Source organism: Pseudorasbora parva, chromosome 5, assembly GCF_024679245.1.
Source record: "Pseudorasbora parva isolate DD20220531a chromosome 5, ASM2467924v1, whole genome shotgun sequence".
NCBI lineage: Eukaryota > Metazoa > Chordata > Actinopteri > Cypriniformes > Gobionidae > Pseudorasbora > Pseudorasbora parva.
In genome coordinates, this window is record NC_090176.1 from 17,829,860 (window position 1) to 17,853,530 (window position 23,671).

The 23,671-nt window shown below is 38.8% G+C and overlaps 1 protein-coding gene across 2 annotated transcripts in view; it reads left to right on the forward strand.

Annotated features, from left to right (window-relative positions):
* The window catches only part of gsk3ba (glycogen synthase kinase 3 beta, genome duplicate a), an 85,308-nt gene that overhangs the window by 36,905 nt on the left and 24,732 nt on the right, over positions 1-23,671 (forward strand). For both annotated transcript variants that reach the window (XM_067443396.1, XM_067443397.1), the window contains exons 2-3: positions 1,646-1,839; positions 11,027-11,110. In XM_067443396.1, coding sequence (XP_067299497.1) covers positions 1,646-1,839; positions 11,027-11,110 — 278 coding nt within the window. The remainder of the gene's footprint in view (positions 1-1,645; positions 1,840-11,026; positions 11,111-23,671) is intronic.

Genomic DNA, 23,671 nt, shown 5'->3' on the forward strand with positions numbered 1-23,671 from the left:
AACTAAAGCAGTGTCTCTTCGGAGCTGTCATTTTCTTAAACGAGCCGCGGCAATGTTTCAAATGAGCTTCTAACGCTAGACAAATGCCTTTATTTTCAACGTGTTCACCTTGTACCCAAACCATTTCGAAACCATTTGTTTGTCAATCACAAACAAGCTCCTCGGCGCCGCGTTTGTGGGACTAATGTTACGCACTGTAGAGGATTTTAAAAAAGTGACGCAAGTGGAAGGGAGGCGGCGGCGCCAGGATAGTGTGTGTGTGTGTGTGTGTGTGTGAGAGCGGCAGAGAGATCATAGAGAGATGTGACAGAGTTACGGAATTGCAGACGCGGCTCGCAGCTGTAATTTCAAATAGCGCAGCATATTTTAAACTAATTGGTTAACCGGTTTCATTCAGCTAATGAGGCTTGGTGGTCGGTCAAGAAAATGTTTAGTTTTCACCATCCCTAGTTGAATGTAGCCATCAGAGAATGGGTACACGGTGGTCATAATGGAATGGACATGGTCAGAAACAGTGTTCAGATAGGCCGTGGTATTTAAAAAATGCCCAATTGCCACTAAGGGGCCTAAAGTGTGCCAAGAAAACATCTCCCACACCAGTACACCACCACCACCAGCCTGCACAGTGGTAACAAGGCATGATGGATCCATCTTCTCATTCTCTTTATGCCAAATTCTGGCTCTACCATCTGAATGTCTTAACAGAAATCGAGACTCATCAGACCAGGCAACATTTTTCCAGTCTTCAACTGTCCAATTTTGGTGAGCTTGTGCAAATTGTAGCCTCTTTTTCCTATTTGTAGTGGAGATGAGTGGTACCCGGTGGGGTCTTCTGCTGTTGTAGCCCATCCGCCTCAAGGTTGAGCGTGTTGTGGCTTCACAAATGCTTTGCGGCCCATTCTCCTTTGACCTCTAGCATAAACAAAGCATTTTCGCCCACAGGACTACCGCATACTGGATGTTTTTCCCTTTTCACACCATTCTTTGTAAACCCTAGAAATGGTTATGCATGAAAATCCCAGTAACTGAGCAGATTGTGAAATACTCAGACTGGCCCGTCTGGCACCAACAACCATGCCATGCTCAAAATTGCTTAAATCACCTTTCTTTCCCATACTGACATTCAGTTTGGAGTTCAGGAGATTGTCTTGACCAGGACCACACCCCTAAATGCATTGAAGCAACTGCCATGTGATTGGTTGTTTAGATAATTGCATTAATGAGAAATTGAACAGGTGTTCCTAATAATCCTTTAGGTGAGTGTTTATGTACATATGATATTACAATATTTAGACCACTGCTAATATTGATTGCTATTAGTACATGAAGAGTTTCAACCAAAAATAACAGTTTTGATAAAAAAAAAAAAAAAAAAAAAATTCCTATCCTACTTTTAAGAAATGCTAGAGCTTGTAATGGAACCAAATGTCATGAAAATCAGAATTAATTCAGATTAAAAAAAAAAAATCATCATTTCAGATAATCATTTTTTTTATTGGAGAAATTACTTACTCATCATTAAATTATTAATTGGGAAGATGCAAGAAAGTTGTGACTATTGAGACATTGTTGTGTTGTGCTGCTTTTTTATTGCCTGTTTGTAACAACAGTCTCTAACCCCATCTCTCTTTTTATCTGTCTGTAGGAGATAAAGATGGCAGTAAAGTGACCACAGTGGTGGCGACGCCTGGACAGGGACCTGACCGGCCGCAGGAGGTCAGCTACACTGACACCAAGGTCATCGGCAATGGCTCTTTTGGCGTGGTCTATCAGGCCAAGCTCTGTGACTCAGGAGAACTGGTGGCCATTAAGAAGGTCCTTCAGGATAAGCGATTTAAGGTAAGACTGAGAACATGACATTTATTATTTCTTGGTCCCATGACTATATAATGCTTTGAGCCCTGTAGCTTTTCTTAAGAAGAGCTCAGAAAGTATTTCTCTCAGCAAAGTGCTTTTGTCTTGGTTCCTATATCCTTATTTTGTTGTTGTATGCCTGTTCTTTGATCATTTCTGTTCTTCAGAGATATTGCTTTACTTTTATCTTTAATCTCTGTTCTTTTTTTTTTGGACCTCATTTCATATGGTTTATAATTTCTCTTAAACCTATTTTAGGTGAATTCCATACTGATGCGGCCATAGTAAATCAAATGCTGCCCATACCAGACACAAAGAACGCAAAGTAAATAATGGCATCAGTTATTATGATATGAGTTAGAATCAGCATTTTAGTTTTTTTCTCTTTTTTTGGCCAATAAATCACACTTAAAGCACAAATGGAGGGAGGTGGAGAGTTTGTAACCATAAGTCTACAGACGCATCCAGTAAGAACTTACTGTCAATCAGCACTTCCTGCAGACTGGGGTGTTTAACAACCCGTCTTTTTTGCAGAATCCAATAAACTCCCTCACTAGCTGTTTCCCAATTCAGAGGCTGCATCCTTCGAAGGACGCGGACATCAGATGCCACGCCTTCAAAGTCCATAAAGGTCGAACCGAGCATTGTTAAATGGGATGATCTGACCTACAGAATATTGCTTTTGTCGGAAAAAAAACTGTGACAGCTGCCATTGACAAGCAGCAATAACATTTGTACTGGACCTTTTTTGCGAATTATACTGTCTGAAAACAAAACAGTCTAAATATGTCTAAATATGTTCACCTTGGTCCATTTATGTACATAATAAAGAGAATTAACCATCTATAAAATCACATCTTAGTAAGATATTTTCACATGTATGTTCTGTTTTGGTTTAGTTGTAGTTCCTGTACCCGTTTCCTTGTGTTCAAATTTTCCCGCCTCTAGTTTGTTTCTATGGTTAACTATTTGATTTACACACCTGCTACTGTTTCTTTTAATTAGCTTCCCATGTGAATCGAAGCCCTGAGTTTTCCTTAGTTCCATGTCTGGTATTGTCAATGTTTGCTTTTCATGTGAGTTATTCTGTTCTCCTGTGGTTTCCTACTATCTTGATTAAAGATTAGTTTTTGTACATTCGTTGTGCGCTTCATTTCAGCCACAGTTGCTGACAGATGTCAACATTTGAACCACTTTAAATTTAGTATTGTTAAATACTGAGTATGAGTGTTGAAACTAGGGCTGCACGATATTGGAAAAAAATTACATTGCGATATTTTTTCCCCCAGCGATATATATTGCGATATTGAGAGCCATCAATCCAGGCTAAAGTCAATAATTACCATTCCATGATATTAATAATTTCACTAATAAGCAAGCTTCATTACAAGTGACATAAATAAATGTTGGAAAGTATGTGCAAACATGAAACTAAACCTCCAATAGGTGGCAGCAGGTGACCGTCTTAATGAGTGAGTCACTGAGTCGTTCATTTAAACGATTCATTCAAACTCTGAATCGTTCATGCTTGTTGCTGTGATTGAGACGTGTTACGGGTCTGCTGTGAACGATTTTCACTGCTGAAATAGAACAAAAACACTTAATATTGCATCTAAAATGTAAGTGACTTTAAGTGAATGTTAATTAGTTGTTTATGGAACTGTCACATGAAATCAGTGTCATTTTCAGTCGTGATGGTATTCAGCGTTGTAATTTCTCCTTGAGAGGCTGCACCTTATTATCGTCAGTTCATTATATATCATCATCCACTATCGATCGCCATTTACACTAATGCACAAACATTCTTGCATTTTGGTGATTCGCTAGTTATTTTTTGTTTTAATCAGTCTCTTGTCCGTCAGGCAAGTAAAATTCTCTTTAATTGTCCCTTCAAAAAATCCACTTGTCCCGGACAAGCGTTAATATCGAGCCCTGCTTTGTATTCGTCGTAAAGATCTTTGTGGTGCTGTTCAAAGTTTTAAGTGATCAGACAAATTGGTGGTGTTTTCTTGTTTTGTGGCCACAAGTTTCTGACACTCCATACAATTACCTCTTTTTGGTCAACATCCTCCTTTTTATAGCCGAAATAGTCCCAAAAAGATGATTTCTGGTACGAAACCTTTTTTGTTGTTGCGGCGGATCCTCTTCGTTGCGCATTTTAGCAGTTAATGTTTGGCCGTGAGCCACGGTGAGCAGCGGCACAGTGAACCAATCACTGTGCATGTCACTCCAGCAACAAACTCATGTTTACTGTGTGCTACCGTTCTCTTAATACACCGTGGGCTACGACCCTTCACATCGCATGTTCCGGCGATGTGACTATCGTTCACGCGCACATCGTGATGTCGATGTTAAAACAGAATATCGTTCAGCCCTAGCGGAAACCCAGTACTTGCATTTAAAAGTGTAATCTGGCATTTTCTCTAAAAGAAATCCAGTTGTCACTAGCCTGCAATGAATCGTGGGATAGGTTGTGCTGCAAAAGGATCTACACCTTCTATCCTTCATGCCCCACATTTGTAGGCTGCATTCAAAGGGGCCTTCAAATTAGGACAGCCTTCAATGGAGGCTGTCCGCATTCGGCCTTCAAATGAGCCTTTGGAGAATGCAGCCCAGGTCTGCATTTCCTTTTTTATGCCCTTCCCTTGCTAACTTCCCTCTGTCTCGTTTACGTGGATGTACATCATTGTGTAAGTTTCGCGAGTGCCCACCACTGGTGGGACCCATGAAATGCATTTAAATGGAAGCCCTTGATCACTTAGAATTCGCAATTATAGCCCTTGATCACTTGGAATCAGAAAATTATACTCCACCGCATGGAATCTAAAGGACATTAAATAATATCAAAAACACAAACCCATCGAATGAAAATATATGCACATACACATTTGTAAACATCTATAAAATCAATATATGCCTTCATATAACATGGATGGACAAAATAATCAAATAAATGTATTAGATGACAGAGAACACTTCCTACCTTTCCACAGGGATAGATAATTATGAACAAACAAAAGCTCTACCAATGTTAAGTTGGGTTCACTCCTACAATGAAACACAGCTCCCCCCAAATGCAACATATTACATATACCCTACATTAAAATTATATTAATATAAATAAAATTTAAGTCAATATTACAGCATTTTTAACGGCAAATATACAAGGAACGATAAATGTAACATACTGTATGTGTTTTCCCATTTCATTTTGCCCCCTAAAATTGTTGCCACTTTCCACATTATTAGCGACAGCCTTGCTCTGATAAGTTAATCTGTGTAAACCTCGCTTTTTATTATGGAGTAGAAGATCAATGGAGTATGACGGAAGGGGACTTTGCTTTGTTTCCTGACAGGTGACAGGCATCATCTTTTTTTTGGTAAACTGCAGTAGAGAAGTATGATTGACAGAAGAAGGATGTCACTTTTCCTGAGCAACCTCACATAAATGCAGTTGTGCTGAGAGTAACTATAAGATCAGATGGTGGTGTGAATCAAATGTGGGCCACTCATGTCAACGAACGATTTCCGCTAGTGTGAAAAAGTTGACCTCTGCTCTTTGTGACAGTAAGCAGGGTGGATAAACCATGCTCATCAGAGAGCTATAGTGCATCTCTGTGGTGTGTGTGTGAGTGTGAGGCAGAAATGGGTCACATGTGAAGGACAGCATGTGCACAGTGACCTGGCAGAGATATTGACACCGTGTGCTGGTGTGTGTATGTTTTGTCTATGAAGCTGTGCGCCATACCCATTGTCACTTTGTTGGGTCCTCTAGGGTGATAATAGTGATAAGCCATCGCTGGCACGCTCCCGACTGGAAGGTTGTACCAAAACGTAGAGGCCATGATTATACTGTTTTCTATAATACCTTCTAGATAAATTCTAAGATAGTATCTCATGTATATTGGAGGAAAGGCCAGTACAAAACATCCAAGAGACCATATGAAACACAATCATAAATATATAATTAATTCCATACCAAGAGGTAATGATAAAAAATATTAAATCTATGGAGCCCCTAAACAAATGAGATGGGAGGAAAACAAATTATTTAAAGACTATTTTACCCAATATTTGTGTCTAAAGGAAGTCAGAATTGACCATATTTACTTTTTTAGCACAATTTTCCCTTATCAGATTTTTTTCTCATTCAATATTCTGTTTCTCCCGTGAATGTTATAATACTGAAGTAAAGTCAGTCGTAACATCCAGTTTATATACTGACTTTAAACTGCCGAGCTGTTATCTTAGCATTCATGCTAACACTAACCTCTGTTGAAATCAGTCACTAGCCACAAAAACAGCAGGGCCGTGTTTGAAATCGCTCATATACCCTCTACACTCATATACCCACTATTCACTACATTAATCCACTAATATAGTCCACTTAAAGGAGTGAATAAAAACGAGTGAGTGAATTCAGACACTGAGTGTGCTGGAAGGGCTACTGCTTTTGCATAGTTTTTGTTTTCTGTTTAATAGTAATTTTAATCTGAGCAAACTGGATTTATCTTAAACTCTGCGAGCCACACAGGGCATTATGGGTATTGTCTAACTGTGGAGAGTACGTCAGTTGTACACTTGTTATTGCAGTGCATTATGGGCTTGAATGGCTGTCCCCTCAAATAGTGCCCTTGTAAGGGCATGGGGGGGTGATTTTGAACAAAGCCTGTAGGTCATGCTCAATATTTGCCAAGTAAAGTTTGGTAAACTACTTTCCATTTTTGGTTAAAGGGATAGTTCACTTTGAAATTAAATTTTGATATGTTTTAGCTTACCTCATGGGCATCCGAGATGTTTCCCCAGTAGTTTCAGTTTTGATCATTTTAGGTCAAACCGTTCTTGTCTGTGCCTCACATAATGCAGGTCTATGGTCACCACCTCAAAGAGCATACACAGAGAAGTCCAAATTAAACAATCCCCCATCGTAAGTACACACTGATGGCCTAAGACACGAAATGAGCAGTTTGTGTGAGAAAACAAACACTATTTATATCCTTTTGTACCTCTTGTACACCATTACGTCCGACTGATCCGTGGGCGCGCGTGCGTGTTTCCTGTGGTGTACAGAGGAAAAAGGGGTAAAAGCTATATAAATGCTGTTCGTTTTCTCACACAAACCGCTCGTTTCGTGTCTTAGGCCATCAGTGTGTACTTACGATGGGGGATTGTTTAATTTGGACTTCTCTGTGTATGCTCTTTGAGGTGGTGACCATAGACCTGCATTATGTGAGGCACAGACAAGAACGGTTTGATCTAAAATAATCAAAATTGAAACTACTGGGGAAACAAATACTCCTATATCTCAGATGCCCATGAGGTAAGCTAAAACATATCAAAATTTAATTTCAACGTGAACTATCCCTTTAATGCGACTTATTTTAGTTATTTTTCCTCTGTGCTGCCACCTGTTGTTTCAGAGAATAGTGCAACGTGACAATGCCAAGTATAAATAACTCATGAGTTTTGTGAGGTGCGCAATCTGTGTGGATCTGAGAAGTTAATTTACTTCATGTGATACCATGTGTCATTTCTTTACCACATTCCTTTCAATGGAGTTTGCTCCCTCTCTTGCTCTTCCGAGAGAGGATCTGTATGTGTGATGTGTGTCAATATCTGTAGGAGTATCTATCTGTATGACCTTTGACCTGCACAAAAACAAACACATATTTGCATATATTAGATACTAGCATGTGAGAACAGTCATGGGTTATGGGATTCATTATCCCATAAGCGCAGGCTTCTTTGACGTCAGTGGATTCTTCTATTAAGTATAAAAATAGAGAAAAATGCCAAAATACGAGATGGATGACCCTATGCTGAGTTGAGAAGCAGAGACAGCAATCAAACATTGCCTTTTTTATGCTTGTGTGATGTAATAGTGCAGACAAAGTGATCTAATGGGGGCTTTTCAGAGTAATCAGTCATTTTCCATGAAGTGGATGTGTACTTGTCCATGTGCATGAACATGAAGCAAAGGTTCTGTTTGCTATTTACTTAGCAAAGTTTGGCCTTATTTCTATTAACAATTTATAGGGTTGCGAGATTTACAGTTGTAATCTTTGCATATTCTCATACACGAGGGGGCGGGATAAACGGTTAGTAGATTAAACTTTCGCCGTATCCAGTCGGCAAAACTCTGAAAACATCTTCTCTTCTTAAAGCTACAGTGTGTGATATTTTCCCACATCTAGTGGTGAAGAGGTATATGACCATCCAGTGAAAAATAGTTTCTGTTCCTCTCAATTCTGATTTCGTTTTAACTCCTACGGTGGCCGATTTAGTCCAAGATTAACACGGCAATCCCCCTCTTCACATTCGACACAGTGCCATCGAGTGTTAAAACGTGAAAGGCGAAGTTTGAATTTACGGGTATGTCCCTCTTTGGCTAATTTACTTTCAAGATGGAGGGGCAACATGGCGACCAGTATTCAAACCCCTCACCCGTATGGATTTTCAATGGCATATTATAAACTTATGAGAATACTTTATTACTTGAAAGAAGTAAATATACATTAATAATGAGCACATATATTTTTGAAACAACTAAGTGTTTTTAGCTAAGAATAAACTAAAAAAGTTACACAGTGTAGCTTTAAGAATGACTTCAGTGCCATTCTTTGTCCTTTTCTCAGAGAAAAGCTTAACTCCAAGTCTCCCAGAGTCGCGACCAAAGCCGATTCAAAAGACCGTTGTTCTCCTGCTTCTTTTTTTATAAGTAGCAGGCCAATCTGTCGCCATTATGTTAAGCCCTGCCCACTGACTCATTGTGATACACATTGTGATTGGCCTGACAAGGAGTTTGTTTTTACAGCTCAGAAATCTATTGAGATTTGCTAGACTAAAATGTTGCAGATTAGATTTGCTGGGTGCGTTTAGATTTCTAGGTTAACAAGCTTGGTCAGCTACAGGGAAACTGACGGCCAACCATGCTGGTAATTCCGAGTGGATAATAAAAAAAGTTTGTAATTGTGTCGTGTCAAACCATAGTCAATTGGAAGTATAACCGTAACCATTTCTTATCGCTCTCAGAACTGTACAGCCCTGCAGTGGAAAGCGGAATATACATTTAAGCTAATATATATCACACTATCAAACAGTACAAACTTTGAAAGTTTACGTATTCAACTGTACGCATATGCTAGCATTTGTGTAAAAAAAAAGAAGTTTACTTTGGGCTTTACACAGAGAGAGAAAGATGTGAAAATGAAACTGTTGTTTGTGAAAGAGGTCATCATTTGGTTGATTTAAGCCGCTTGTGAAGCTGTGTGTGTAAATGGAGCGGCCTGATGAGAGTGAGTGTATGCAGAGTTGGCAGTGACTATAGTGTGTTCACAAATTGCCACCCACTGTGTGATTGTGATGGAGTTACAGGCTAACAGAGTCACAAAACACACACACACTAACCCAAGTTTGAATTTACACCCTCCCTCTGTCCCCACAGGTTACTTTTCACAACTATATGTTGTCTCAAACCAACATTAAAATTCCTCAGTTCCTGATACTACAGCATAAACAAATATGCCATTAAACACAACGTAAATAAAATAAAGACTGCACTTAAATTGTAATAATTTTTGTTGAGAAAATGTTAATATATTTCTTTAATCATATTTCTCAATTAAGCTCAAGTTAAACAAAGTAATTGAGACCAAAATGTATTAAATTAAGAACTCTTTTTCTTGATTAATATTAATGACATAATACACAGCAGGATATATATTAGGCTGCATTTATACTAATTATATAAGATTCCAGTATACGTACTGTGTGTGTGTGTGTGTGTGTGTGTGTGTATATATATCACATTTCACAAATACATTCTTGAATTGTAGTCATGAACCTGTCTGCCACAGATGCATTGCAAGAGATGTGAAGAATGTAGGCTTCTACCCAAAGTGTATTCAGAGAGAAACAACTATGATAAATGCATTATTTTATCATTATCAGGAGAACACATAGATAACATGCATTATATTTCATTTTTAGTGGTTCACAATTTGTACATATTCTTTTCATGCTGATTGTGAATCATACCGAAGTGACCACCTTAACCAAGACCACATTTTCAAAGTGGACATAGATTTGAAAAACTGCTTCCCACCAACCGAATGAAATGAACACTGATGTCAGACGCGCTATTTCCAAAGTTGTCCTGACTAGCAAAAATCCCCAAAAGCCTTAGAGTTGCTGCCTATTAGATATGAAGCAAAACGAACAGCAAAAGATGATGGCAGGGCATTAAATACAGAAAGACTGTATTTAATGCCCTGCCATCATCTTTTGCTGTTCGCATTGTAAAAAGAGGAAACATCTCTCTCAGACGCACACCACATGTGGGTGGTGCTTTAAATAAAACTGTTTATTAGCCAATTTCTCTCGTGGATGCTGCCAGATGACACTGGTTGTCATGGTTACGGGCCATTTCAGTAGCTCTATTTTCATCTATTATTGTGGTCAGATATGGGTCAAACACTGACCGAAGTCCTCTAAGCGAGTAGACTGTTGCAGGTTCATTGAGTTCAAGCGTTTGCCATATGCTATTGAGAGCTGAAATGCAGGCAGTTATTAATAAAGGCTGTTGAAAAAAATCCTTTTGTTGTTCCTTTGTATGTCTTTTATTTAAATGTCACTTATGTCACAGCCTTACAGTTTAATTTCAGCAAGTTATGGTGTGTTTAGAAAATGACTGAACTATATGCCGGTTCTGATGCTTTTACCAAACGGTTATGGGAAATTTGAAACAGACTGCTTTTTACTTGTATAATGTTCCCTAATTTTGAAGGTTAGCCCGCCTTAGTAGTCTTCCTTTAAATCATCTTAGTTTAACGAGTGACATTAACTTGTTAAACTATGAAGAGAGTACTGCTGTTGGTAGCACTTTATTTTACAGTCCTGTTCCCCATGTGCAAACAATGTACTTATTATAGTAATTACAATAACTGGGTAATAGCTACTAACCCTGAACCTACCCCTAAAGCTAACCTTAACCCATGTAGTTACCTCATATTACCCAGTACTTTCTTAGGTAAGTACACTGTAAGTCCACGTAAGTGCATGTGCCGTAAAAGAAAGTGCAACCCTGCTGTTCTACACTCTTTTAGTAGCTGAAAATATTATTAACATTAATCAAACTCTTTTTCTTTTTCTTTTTTTTTCTTTTTTTTTGCAGAACCGTGAGCTTCAGATCATGAGGAAGCTGGACCACTGCAACATTGTGCGTCTGCGTTACTTCTTCTACTCCAGCGGAGATAAGGCAAGTGAATCTTTTGTATCACTTCATCTTATATTGTCATCATCTCATGCTACATCACACACTGTTTTTATGAGGCCCTTTTCAGTGTTGTATGTCTGAACTAGGTCGTGGCAATATATAAATATATTCACAATGTATTTGCAATGATTTTGCCTGTGATACATTACATTATTTTATTTTTTTATTAAAGCATCATGTTGCAATAATTTTAGGGTGATTTTTATTTGGCTGTGCAGTTTCCTGAAGATTTAAGACAGATGTTCGTAGAGCATATTCTCTACGTTAAACATATTCATGTTCAAGTTGGTGAGTGAATCCATTGAAACTGTTGAAACACGATACAAGGGTTTTTTGCTAGTTTCAACCCGACACAGTTATCATTTCCACATCTAGTGCAACTTTATTAAAAAAGCAAATGCACTTGCGCACGTCTGTTCACCCACAGTCGTGATGTTCTGAAAACAAGGTGTGTTTATCCGCATTGTTGGCGCGTTGCTATTTTGAGGCAACTGAAAACGACTGCGCCATTGACCAACAAAACCCTGTCTAAGGTCTGTAGCGCAGTATTTTTTGTGTTATTTGAACGGGGTGTTAGTAATATGTGCCTGTATGTTGGTGCACAATGCGCTTACACTGCTTATTACACACAAAGGGACACGCAGCAGCAAACAAAAATAAATAAATAAATATAAAAAATAAAAGGATTCCTCTCTGGAAAAGCGCTCAGTCTTTTCACTCACAGAATCCGCCATGGTGCGAGCACAACTGGCTTTTAAATTAAATGGGTGATGAGACTCTGATTGGTTTATTGCATGTTAGGCCCAAAACACAACCCTTGACTCATTGAGAGACTAGGTACAACCCTTTTAGATCATGGGCCTGGTCATCGTTAAAGGGTTAGTTCACCCAAAAATGAAATTGATGTCATTAATGACTCACCCTAATGTGGTTCCACACCCGTAAGACCTCCGTTCATCTTCGGAAAACAGTTTAAGATATTTTATATTTTAGTCTATGCACACTATACTGTCCATGTCCAGAGAGCTAAGAAAAACATCATCAAAGTAGTGCATATATGATATCAGTTGGTTGATTAGAATATCTTGAAGCATCGAAAATACATTTTGGTCCAAAAATATCAAAAACTATGACTTTATTCAGCATTGGCATCTCTTCCGTGTTCCTCAAATAAAGATTCAAGCGGTTATAAATCAGTGAATCCATCAATGATTCGGATTGCTGTCACGTGTTGATGGATTGATGTCACGTGATTTCAGCAGTTTGGCAGTTTGACACACGATCCGAATCATTGATCGATTCACTGATTCACAACCGTTTGAATTATTGGCACCAAAATGTATTTTCGATGCTTTAAGAGATTCTAATTAACCAACTGATGTCACATATGGACTACTTTGAGGATGTTTTTATTCCCTTTCTGGACATGGACAGTATAGTGTGCATAGACTGTATATGCTCTAGGACTAAAATATATAATATCTTAAACTATGTGCATGGCTGTGTTAATAAATATAAATTATAATAATTAAATAATTACTATTTTGAAAAACTATTTTAATTAGATTTGACTAGAGTATTTCAGTGGACATTTTCAGTACAATAATTTTTTTAAATTTTGGAGTTGGTAAGATTTTTCAATGATTTTGAAAGAAGTCTCTTTTTCTCACCAAGCCTGCATTTATTTAAACAAATTTAACTAAAAATATCGTAGAGTTAATATTGTCAGAATGTTAAATAAAATCTTGTTTAATTATATATCGCCCAGCCTTGTCTAAATGCCTGAAGTCTGACGTCTGAATGCCTTTGTATGTTTATTAATCTCTAATGGAATCTAATGGTGCTGTTCTGAGAGAAATCGCCTCTGAAAACATGTGTATCTGCTAGACGTAGGCTTGACACTCTGATTAGGATATGAAGACACGCACACATAAATGCTGCTAACACTGCATCATCGTCTGACCACCAACCACATATCTGCCTCACGGTCTTTCATGGTCTCGATTATCTCACACATCATACGCACAGACCCGCTCGACCTCTCGCCCACACACCATGACTTTGCAAAAATGCCTGACCGCCGTTTTTTTTTCCTCTCTGAGAAACATGCTTTCGAAATATTGGTGGCTGGTTTCCGTTCACACACACACAGACACACACACACACACACACACACACACACACACACACACACACACACACACACACACACACACACACACACACACACACACACACACACACACACACACACACACACACACACACACACACACACACACACACACACACACACACACACACACACACACACACCCCTGCCCCTCTGTAACCCACAATCACATAGCACCGGGGTAAAGGCTGACAAGGAGTGCATGGAGAACAGGTCCAGAAAATAATAGAAATAATAAAAAGTCTAGGTTACTGGAACAAGGGCTGAAGAGGAAGCAAGATATACAGATGAAAAACGTGCCTATAGCGGTAGTGATTCGGCTCTTTTCACTGAAAACAAACCCTTGACATTAGACCAACGTCATTTCTATGTTAAAATGCTCTTTTCTAAGCCAACTGAGTTATTTCTGTGCTGTACTTAAAGGGTTAGTTCACCCAAAAATCTAAATTCTGTCAATAATTACTTATCCTCATGTCGTCCGACACCAGTAAGACCTCCGTTCATCTTCGGAACACAAATGAAGATGTTTTTGATGAAATCCGATGGCTCAGAAAGGCCTTTATTGGCACCAATGTCATTTCCTCTCTCAAGACCCATAAAAGGTCTTGAGAGAGGAAAAGACCCTAAAGACGTTGTTAAAAGCCCATCTCACTACAGTGGCTCTACAATAATTTTATGAAGTGACGAGAATAGTTTTTAAGCGCAAAAAAACAGTTAGCGAATTACTTAGTGATGGGTCGATTTCAAAACAAAGTTTCGAACTGTTATGAATCGGTGAATCGATGCATGATTTGGTTTGCCAACACCAAAGTCACGTGATTTCAGCAGTTTGCCGGTTTGACGCGCAAACCGAATCATGAATCGATACGCTAATTCATAACCGTTATTATCTTATAGTATTATCATGTAATAATTTGTATTAATAATTATTGCAGAGAATGTCTGTGATCTTAATCCCGTGTGAATCGGCCATGTCTGTAATTTGTAAAGTAAAAATTGTCCCGCAAATGACCTACTATATTTCGCTGAACACAGAGGTTCTGTGATAATAGTAGTCCCGTGCGAATCGACATCTCTGTGATTTGGTCAGGATTAGGTGGATCGTATATCATTTTTGCAAGGCTTTTGTTTCCTCTGCGCATTTTTATCTTTATCTTTCACGAAGAATGTAGGCTGCATCCATAATGTACACTGTTATGAATTCCCGTACGGGTACTTTGACTTTAGAATGAGTTTTTATTATTAATATCAATACTATTCTTAATGGAAAACATAACAACAGAACAGTTCATTGACAAGCTCGCTTAGATGGGCGCTTTTACATTTAGCTTTGAAACGGAATCTTCCGCCGTATATTGTCAGCTTCTCACTCGTGATAAATGAAATCTGACTCCTCCCGCTGATCTGAGCTCAGTTCAGTTTTATAGCGTCTGTTCTCCAACTGAACTAAGTTATTTTTATTACTATAAAACTATCAAAATGATATCGATACATATGACAGCTATATCTATAACGGAAAAATATTTACAAGTCTTTACATCATATCCGGGAGTAAATTTGAGTAAAATCACAGGCTTTGCTTATCCCGTGCCAATGTGCCACGCAAAATTCAAACGTGGAGGAGTAATTTCTAAATCACAGAGGTCCCTAGATAATACTAATCCCGTGCAAATAGTGCTATAGTTCCAATGAACCATAGTTCACAAAAATGTTACATATAGTACCACAGCTTTTTTACACACTCTTGGGTCTTTGTTCAGTGGCGTCATGCCGGTAGTGAAACACGTGAGCTCTCCCGCTCGCTCCTATTGTTCCCGGACGGTTGCCGTGTCACAATTTCGGAACAGGAGGAAAGTGTAGTGCCATTCAAAATGCCTGTCTAGTTCAAGGCCACTTCTGCTTTCGTGTTTTTCTGGTAAGAACGTCCTTTACTTTACAACCAGTAAAAGCTCGCTTTACGCTTTACGCTTGTTAGGAATGTTTTTTTCCTTGTAGAATTTTTGCGTTTGGTGAGCTAATAAAATATTAAAACTGAAATCAGTATTTTGTGTACACTTAGTTATCTGGACACTAGTATAATCATTTTTATGAGGGGCTTTCGCACTGGAAGAACCTTTTCATAGTTCCTAGAAGTATTGTCAGAAATGCCCGGATTTTGGCTTTGTCACCGCAAGAACTAAGAATGATTTTAGTTCTAGAAATTTCCCTTTAGAGAACTAATTTAGCTCCTATTTCAGAGTAGGGTCGAACAAAAGCGAAACATCAGCACATGCCATTTACACCAAAAAGCCGTGTACACGCACACACAGATTATAGCATGTATATGTACTCCAAAATGAAAATACTTTGAAAACAGTGATAGATGGACCTTTAAACCTTTATGCTAAAGAGAAGATCCTACGGAACTTGAATGGGACCAAGCCAAATGTGAGAATGTAATTCTCCTCAGCCAGCGACATTGGACATTGACTACACGGCAAACGCTAATACTTTTTCATATACTATCTACGTTCTTTGTATAATAGTTCTATCTAATAACATATTAGACAGGACCGTTAAACAAATCGTAAACTAACAAATGTGAGAGCTGTGTGCTCAGACTCTGGCAGGACTCTCGCAGCATTGTCCAAATAAAGGTCTGCCACGCCATCAATATAAACCACAACAACAAGCTTGGCTTACATCACTTCAGAGCTCCTACTGGCGGTGCGAAAGCATCCAGGAAAATGTTCCTAGGGGAACTTTCAGTTCTCAGGGAACCACCCTGGTGGCTAGTCCCTAGAACTAATTTCCTTGAACTACCCGGTGCGAAAGCCCCTATTGTTATCGTTTTTGGTGTGAATGAGACTTTACACAGCATCTACACCAGACTCAATTGGAGCAGCACGACTAACCCCCCCATTATAATCAATAAAGCTGTCTACACTTTAAATGTCTGCCATAAATGGTTCACCAGAATCTCCACCAGTGACACATTTCTACCGTCGCATGGTGTGACCATCATACCGCCCAGCAGTCTGTCAGTAGACTGGTTAGCTTCTCTCTACTGTAATTTTAGCAGCTGCTCTGTTTTTTGCCTAGTGTAAACCACCATGAAATCAGAGCCCAGAGTGTCTCGTGGAGAGATAAAACACAAAGACAGAGAGAAAAGGATGACGTAGGCCTGGAGAGAGAGAGAAAGAGATTAAAATCAGGCTTGAAAAGAGACTGTTCTACAAAGATGAGGTGGCGTCATGTCTGGACGTGGTCTGCTCTCCCTCCAAACAACTTCCACTTCAGCTAAGTGGCACGATTAGTAGAAGTGTTGTTGCATACTACGGACGGCACTCTGCTCTGGAGCCCAAACCCCAGACCACTTTAAATGACTCAATACTCTCACATGTTCCAAAACATTGTGAGTGGCCTTGCTGTTCTGACTTCATGACGTTATATATATTAACAAAGTGCGCAAGAAACACGTTCAAATGATCTACCGGGTCATTTATATATATATCTAGCGCTTGGAAAAATGTTAAACATGGAGTGTACCACGCTGTTATGTGTTGCTTAATTGTTAGTATTATTCTATATTTGTTCTTGTTAATCTTTTTTTTATAAAAAAAAATATTTTCCCCTTTTCCATTGTTGCACTTTGGGATTCTTCGGAATGAAAAGTGCGTTATGAATAAAATCTATCATCACATAAAATGCTCAGGAGGTGTGATTAACAATCGATTTCAATAATTTTCTGTTAGCGTGTTTGCTTAGATAACAATGCAGTACTTTAATAAGCAACTACAAAAGGCACATATACACTTTTTGTTAAATATTCTATCTCTTTTAGATTTAATGATAGTACTTTCTTTTACAGTTCTGCTTCCCCTGTACATACAATGTACTTATAGTAATTACAATAACTGGGTAATAGCTAGGTACTAAACCTGAACCTACCCCTAGATCTAACCTTAACCCATATAGTTACCTCATATTACCCAGTACTCTCTTAAAGGGGGGGTGAAACACTCAGTTTCAGTCAGTGTCATGTCAATCTTGAGTACCTATAGAGTAGCATTGCATCCTGCATATCTCCGAAAAGTCTTTATTTTTTTTATAATTATATAAGAAAGATGCGCTGTTCCGAGTCTTTCCGGAAAAAGCAGAGCGGGTGGGGGCGTGTCGTGTGAGCGGAGCTAAATAATGACGTGTGCTCGCTGCTGCTATTGTGTTGAGTCGAGTGCGTCGTAAAGCTGTGTCATCCCTAACAGCGGGAAAAAAACTTTATTCAAAATAAAAATATGGCTTTTAATCAGATACAGCCATACATCTATGATCCGAAATCAGACCCAGAGGCTGAAGTTGAACAGGAGCAGCAGCAAAAACGACTAGAGCAGGACGTCTGTATGTGGTACAAGTTATACACTAACTATATAATATGCTTAGCGGCTTGTGTTATTTACATATTTATACTTGAATTATATCGTCGTATTTTTGTCTTTGAAGGTGTACATGTGGGAAGTGCAGTTGTGCACGTGTGTTTGTGTGTTTACGCGTGGTTTGTGTAGACAGTAAGCGGACGCGGTTTTGCACGGCAGGCTAGTTAACGTTAGTGTTTACAAAGAAAGACACGGAATAGTAGCGCATTTGAATGAAGAAGCGCGCTTATTTAGTTCAACATATTTCCCCACTCTTTGTGTATTGTTGTTTGGAGTGCTTTTACAATACACAAACATAAAGTTACACATATAGTGGCCAGCTAAACAAATGTACACGCACTACACATCGCATGCTCCATTGATCAATTAACTATACGTGATCATGTTTGGGCTACTTGATGAGTATAGGCAAAAACACAGACATTTGAAGCAGTCTCACTCACCGCCTGTGGTTCTAACGTTGGGACTGCTCCATCCTTCAGCATTAGGCGATCCGGCGTCGAGCTGGGCCTTGTTTATGAAACAGTCGGCACCGAAATGCAGCGAACAGATATAAACATTCGCGCAACTCAGTTGCTGATCCGGAAAAGCAAATTCCATCCACTGTTGCCTTACCGCGGGGTTTTGGGGAATCTGTGCAGGACTGTCTTGGTCTGGCAACCAAAAACGCACTTTTTTGGTGACATTGTTATGTGCACATCACCTGTCCAGCATCCTACAAGCCAGCGCTTTGATGGGCGTAGCCTGTTACTTTCGCTCTCTCCCTCTCTCTCTCTCACGCGCTTCCGGTAGAATTGTCCGTAAGGCCCATACAAGGAAATTCCGCCCCCATTAACGTCAAAGGGGACGCATGATCTCAAAAAACTTGCCGAAACTTATGACTAACCGGAAGTAGTATTTTTGACAAAGAAATACTCCCATCAAACGTCCACCTTAACTTTTGAAACTTTGTCTATGTTTAGTATGGGATTCCAAGTCTTTAACAGTGTAAAAAGATCAGTATGCATGAAACAGCATTTCACCCCCCCCCCCCTTTAAGTAAGTACATTGTAAGTACATGTACAGGTAAATAAAGTGCAACCGATTTAATCATTTCCATTGATCATTTTTATTATTGAATGATTTGATGCACCTTCTTGGGTAAATGTTTGATTGGATTCATTGAAGGATTCTCTTCTGACAATGCCTTTGGCAAAACTTCATTATGCTGATTTCCTTCAGGAACAGTCTAAATGTCTAGAGTCCTTTTGATGCTTTAAAATGCTGCCAACATAGTAGGTCACTCGGTTTTGGAACTGAGAAATATGTGTGTGCGTGGTCTCAGTGTTGAGCAAAGACTTAACCAACAGAACATGTTAAAACCATCTATTTATGAATGGTGTGTGAGTCTACAGAGACAGGTGCTTGTATACTGACACGTAAGGAGATTGCTGGGCCTTGACAACCACCAGCCGTTACCCATGATCTCTCTCTCTCCCATACTTAGTGCCCGCTGATTTTTCCTCACAGGGGAGCCACACAAGACCGGCACGGATGAGTCAAAAAATACATTTACATAGACGACGCGGACGAAAATAAGACGAGAGAGAGTGGTAGAGAAAGAGGCTCTAGGACTAGGCTGTGTCACATAGTATTCTGTATTTGTGTGAAACAAATTAGTTTATTCACACACTGCAGCTATAAAGTATCTCGTCTCACACTTACTCTACTCTTCAAAAGTTTGGGGTCAATAAGCTTTTTGTTTAAAAAAAAAGAAATTAATACTTTTATTCAGCAAGGAAGCATTAAATTGATCAGAAGTGACCGAAGAGAAGAGAAGAGCCCTATTTTAATGATCTGAGTGCATGGTCTAAAGCTCACGGCGCAAGTGCTCTTAGGGCGTGTTTGAATCCACTTTTGCAAGTTTAACGAAAGGAAAAATGGTCTTAAAGTGTTGTACCTAGTCTCTTAATGAATCATGGGTGTGTTTTGTGCGTAATATGCAATAAATAGAAATCAGAGTATCATCTCTCATTCTCTTTAAATCCAGTTGCGCTCACGCCATGGCAGATTTCCTATTTACATGCCTCAATATAGACACCCTCAACTGGAATCAGTTTAAATACATGTGTGTATTGGAACATTTGGTCAAATAATTAACCAATTTAAATCGTCATTACTGCACATAGATAATTCTGATAGATGCCATGACTATCCATTATGACGTAGCATTGTATGTAGGGATGAAACAGTATGGAAATTTCACATCACGGTTATAGTGACCCAAATTATCACGGTTATCAATATTATCGTGGTTTTGTTCATATGAGATAAAATGTTAAAAAAGAACCAATGCACACACTGAAAATATTTCAGCAAGTTCTATATTTGAAAATCAACAAACAACAAACAAAATAAAGCAGCTCTATGCACTTTTTTAAAGCAAGATTCTATTCTGTGGGATTTCCTTCCTTATATTGGCCGTCGTCAATAGCACCACATAAAATAGACTAGAACAAAAACATTCAACCGTATGCTGAATGAATCTCCTGCGTACATCGCACATTTATCTCTGCTTTGAGTGCACGTTTCAGTGAGTGAGAGCACGCTCTGAACAAAACTCCGGCTTATCTGAATGCATCTGATTATTAGACATTGCATTCATAAACTCAATAGAAACACGTGTGATAGGTTATAATGCGCAACACAATTCTAACAGATGGCTTTTGAGAAGCCTATAATAAGTAGCTGACCAGCAACAGTGACTAGTGTGAGTGACTGTGTTACACGAAATACACCAAAGCCGAAAATACTCAGCCGAAAGTACTCAGCCGAAATACACCAAACAAACGGTGGGTGTTAATTTCAAACCCTGATTATTATTCCTTAAATAGAATACCTAGTCGTGTCTGAACGTGTTTGTTCATCTTTGGCTCAAGCTTCACGTTATTATTTGTATGAATATATAATATAAGCAGAATGTACGTGCATTGTGGAGCCCGCCTATAGGGTCATATTACTGACATGCTTTTTATCTAACAAAAAAAAAAATTACGCTATTGACTTTAGATCAGGTTTCAGTTGGTCAATGGCGTAGCCGTTTTCAGTTGCCTCAAAATGGCAACACGCCAACAATGCGCCTGAACACACCTCATTTTCAGACCAACACGACCATGGACGCACAAACAGGTTCAAGTACGCCAGGTTGGCTGGTGGTTATGTTGCCCGCATACCACCCCCCATGGCCGAGACTGGTATTACGACACCTGACGGGCCGGGGCTAGTAATGCTACTGCTAATTAAGGTTGATATCTCTGCAGCACTATAACTTGACATTTTTTTTAATAACTTCATCGCCCTTATTTCTTCTCATTCTTTTGATGCGTGTAGGTCATTTTTTGAATATTTTTACCTCAATTTTTACACATGGCACCTTTAAACAACATAATGCTGAGCTGAAAATGAGAACTGCCCCAGGCTGAAACTAGAATTGCACCAGGTGTATGATAGGGCCTATAATGTTACAAAATATTTCTAATTTGAATAAATGAAAAACTTTCTATCTTTCAAAGAATCTTGAAAAAAAATGTATCACAGTGTCCACAAAAATATTAAGCAGCACAGTTGAAAATGTAAGTCTTGAGCAGCAAATCAGCATATTAGAATGAATTCTGAAGGATCATGCGACACAGTAGACTGGAGCAATGACTGCTGCTTATTTTGAACTGTAAGGATTTTTCACAATATTGCTGTTATCAAATAAAGCAGCCTTCTTGAGACTTTTTCAAAGCATTCAAATTCATACCAAATTCAGACTTAAAGGTTACTTCAGTGATTTAGTATTAAGCTTTGTATTTAAACTGGGTCATTAATGTGAAATTAGTTTTGAATTTCGTGCCTTCTAGACTGAGAAAAACAACAACTCCCAGAATGCACTTGCTTCACTGCCCTACAAGGCCACTCCATCCGATCATTCGATTATACTCCTGGGTTTCTACTTCGCTGAAGTAACCCTTTAAGAATGATAGTGTATGAGACTTAAAAGTATATGATAAGATGAATATGATTAAGAACCGGCAATAAAAGGAACCGGCAATTTATTTTCATGACATTCATTTCCATAATGGCAACAGCAAACATATAGCACAACCAGTGTAGTTTGATTCTTATGAACAGGTTTTTTTAATGAATTGGTCAAAAAGTATGTCTCGAAGTCGAGAGTTTTCTGTTCAATCGGTCTAATGGATTAGTTTGAGTGTAAATGTAATAAAATGACATTAGAACAAGTTAACCATAATAATACTGTTTGGTATGTTTTGTTTAATATTTACAACTCAGTATTGAGGGTGGGTAATGCTTAAAAAAGTACTGAACGAAACATAAAACAAAGGGATAAGTTCACCCAAAAATTATAATTTTATCTTCATTTACTCAGCCTCGATATGTATGAATTTCTTTCTTCAGATAAACAGAAATGAAAAATCTCTGCTTTGATCCTCTTATACTGACATGCAAACGTTCATGAGAGGGATGTTGTGATGTAAGTGCATTGTGAAGTTCGCACGAGAAGTACTGCGGAAGCACAGTCACTTCTTACGTTACATCGTTCCTCTCCTGGACACTCGAATGAGAGCAGACCGGGAGCAATGATTTATAGTTAAACATGTAAAAATATTTTTAATTTTTTAATTTTTTACACACACTTATCGTTTCACTTCTGAAGACAATGATTAATCCACTGGGGACGTGGATTACCGTCATGATCGTTGTGTAGGTTTTCAAGCGTCAACCGAGCAGCACCCATTCATTTACATTATATGAACTCAAAATATCTTCATTTATGTTCATCTGAAGAAAGAAATGCATATACGTAGGGGCTGGCCTGAGGGTGAGTAAACGGTGAGAGAATTTTCTTTTTTGGGTGAACTATCCCTTTAAATTGTTAATGAACCAGAATAGCTAGGTTGAACCACATTCAGAATCAGAATAATTTATTTTCATCCCATCAGATTTACATTCATATAACTTCCTCATACGTAACTGGAGCACACTGGTTTCCTAACCAATCTGGAGGTTCACTAGACGCACTTCATATGTTCATTTTTCTTGATTTTTACTAGTTACGCAAAGGCACATAAATAAACACACTCAGGTTAGGGCATTCTGTGGAAGAGACTGTAATAGCTGGGGATGGATGCGTCTCTACCTGTGGGAGATGTTGGCTACTGTGCCGTAAGACACTGATCAACCAATCACACGCTCACAAAGTCATGTGACCACAGAGCAGCAGCCAATCAGATGGCCATGTAATCTGGCGAGAGCATCTGTCGCCTCAGAGCTTCTCCGATGGGCTGTAATTGAGGAAGTGTTGTTGCTGTAGCGAAGGCGGAGAGTGAGTCATGGCTAGGACTAATTTTAGCTGCACAGCACAGTCAGGGGGCCGGTTGGGGTTCTTTTTCCCCACATTTTTTTTTAGGAAATCAAACATCTGTTATTAGAGACTACTTATCAATCAGAGTCAAAGTGGAGAGAGAAAAAAAAACATTTGTTAGAGAAAAATAGTGGCAATATGTGTGGAGCAGGGTCTGAAATTAACTTTTCAAGTAAGTGGCAATATTTTGTACCGGCAATTTTTAGAATTTCCTTATTAAATGTATCTGTTAAATTTTATTTCAAATACTTGAAAATATATTCAATTAATTGACATTATATTGAATTCATTCACATGACATGCTTAACACTACTCAAAGTGTGCATATAGCGGCTGCATCCCAATTCGCACACTTCCCTACTATATAGTAGGCCAGAATTCACAGTACTCATAAAAGAGTAGGCAAAATGTACTCGGATGACCTATTTCTTCCGGCGAGATTATGAAGTGTGCATATGATGGACACTTTAGTATCCCATGAGGCAACAGGAGAGGATTTATAAATGGCAGTGAAGTGGTGCAACTTCCGCTGACAGGTCATGTTATTA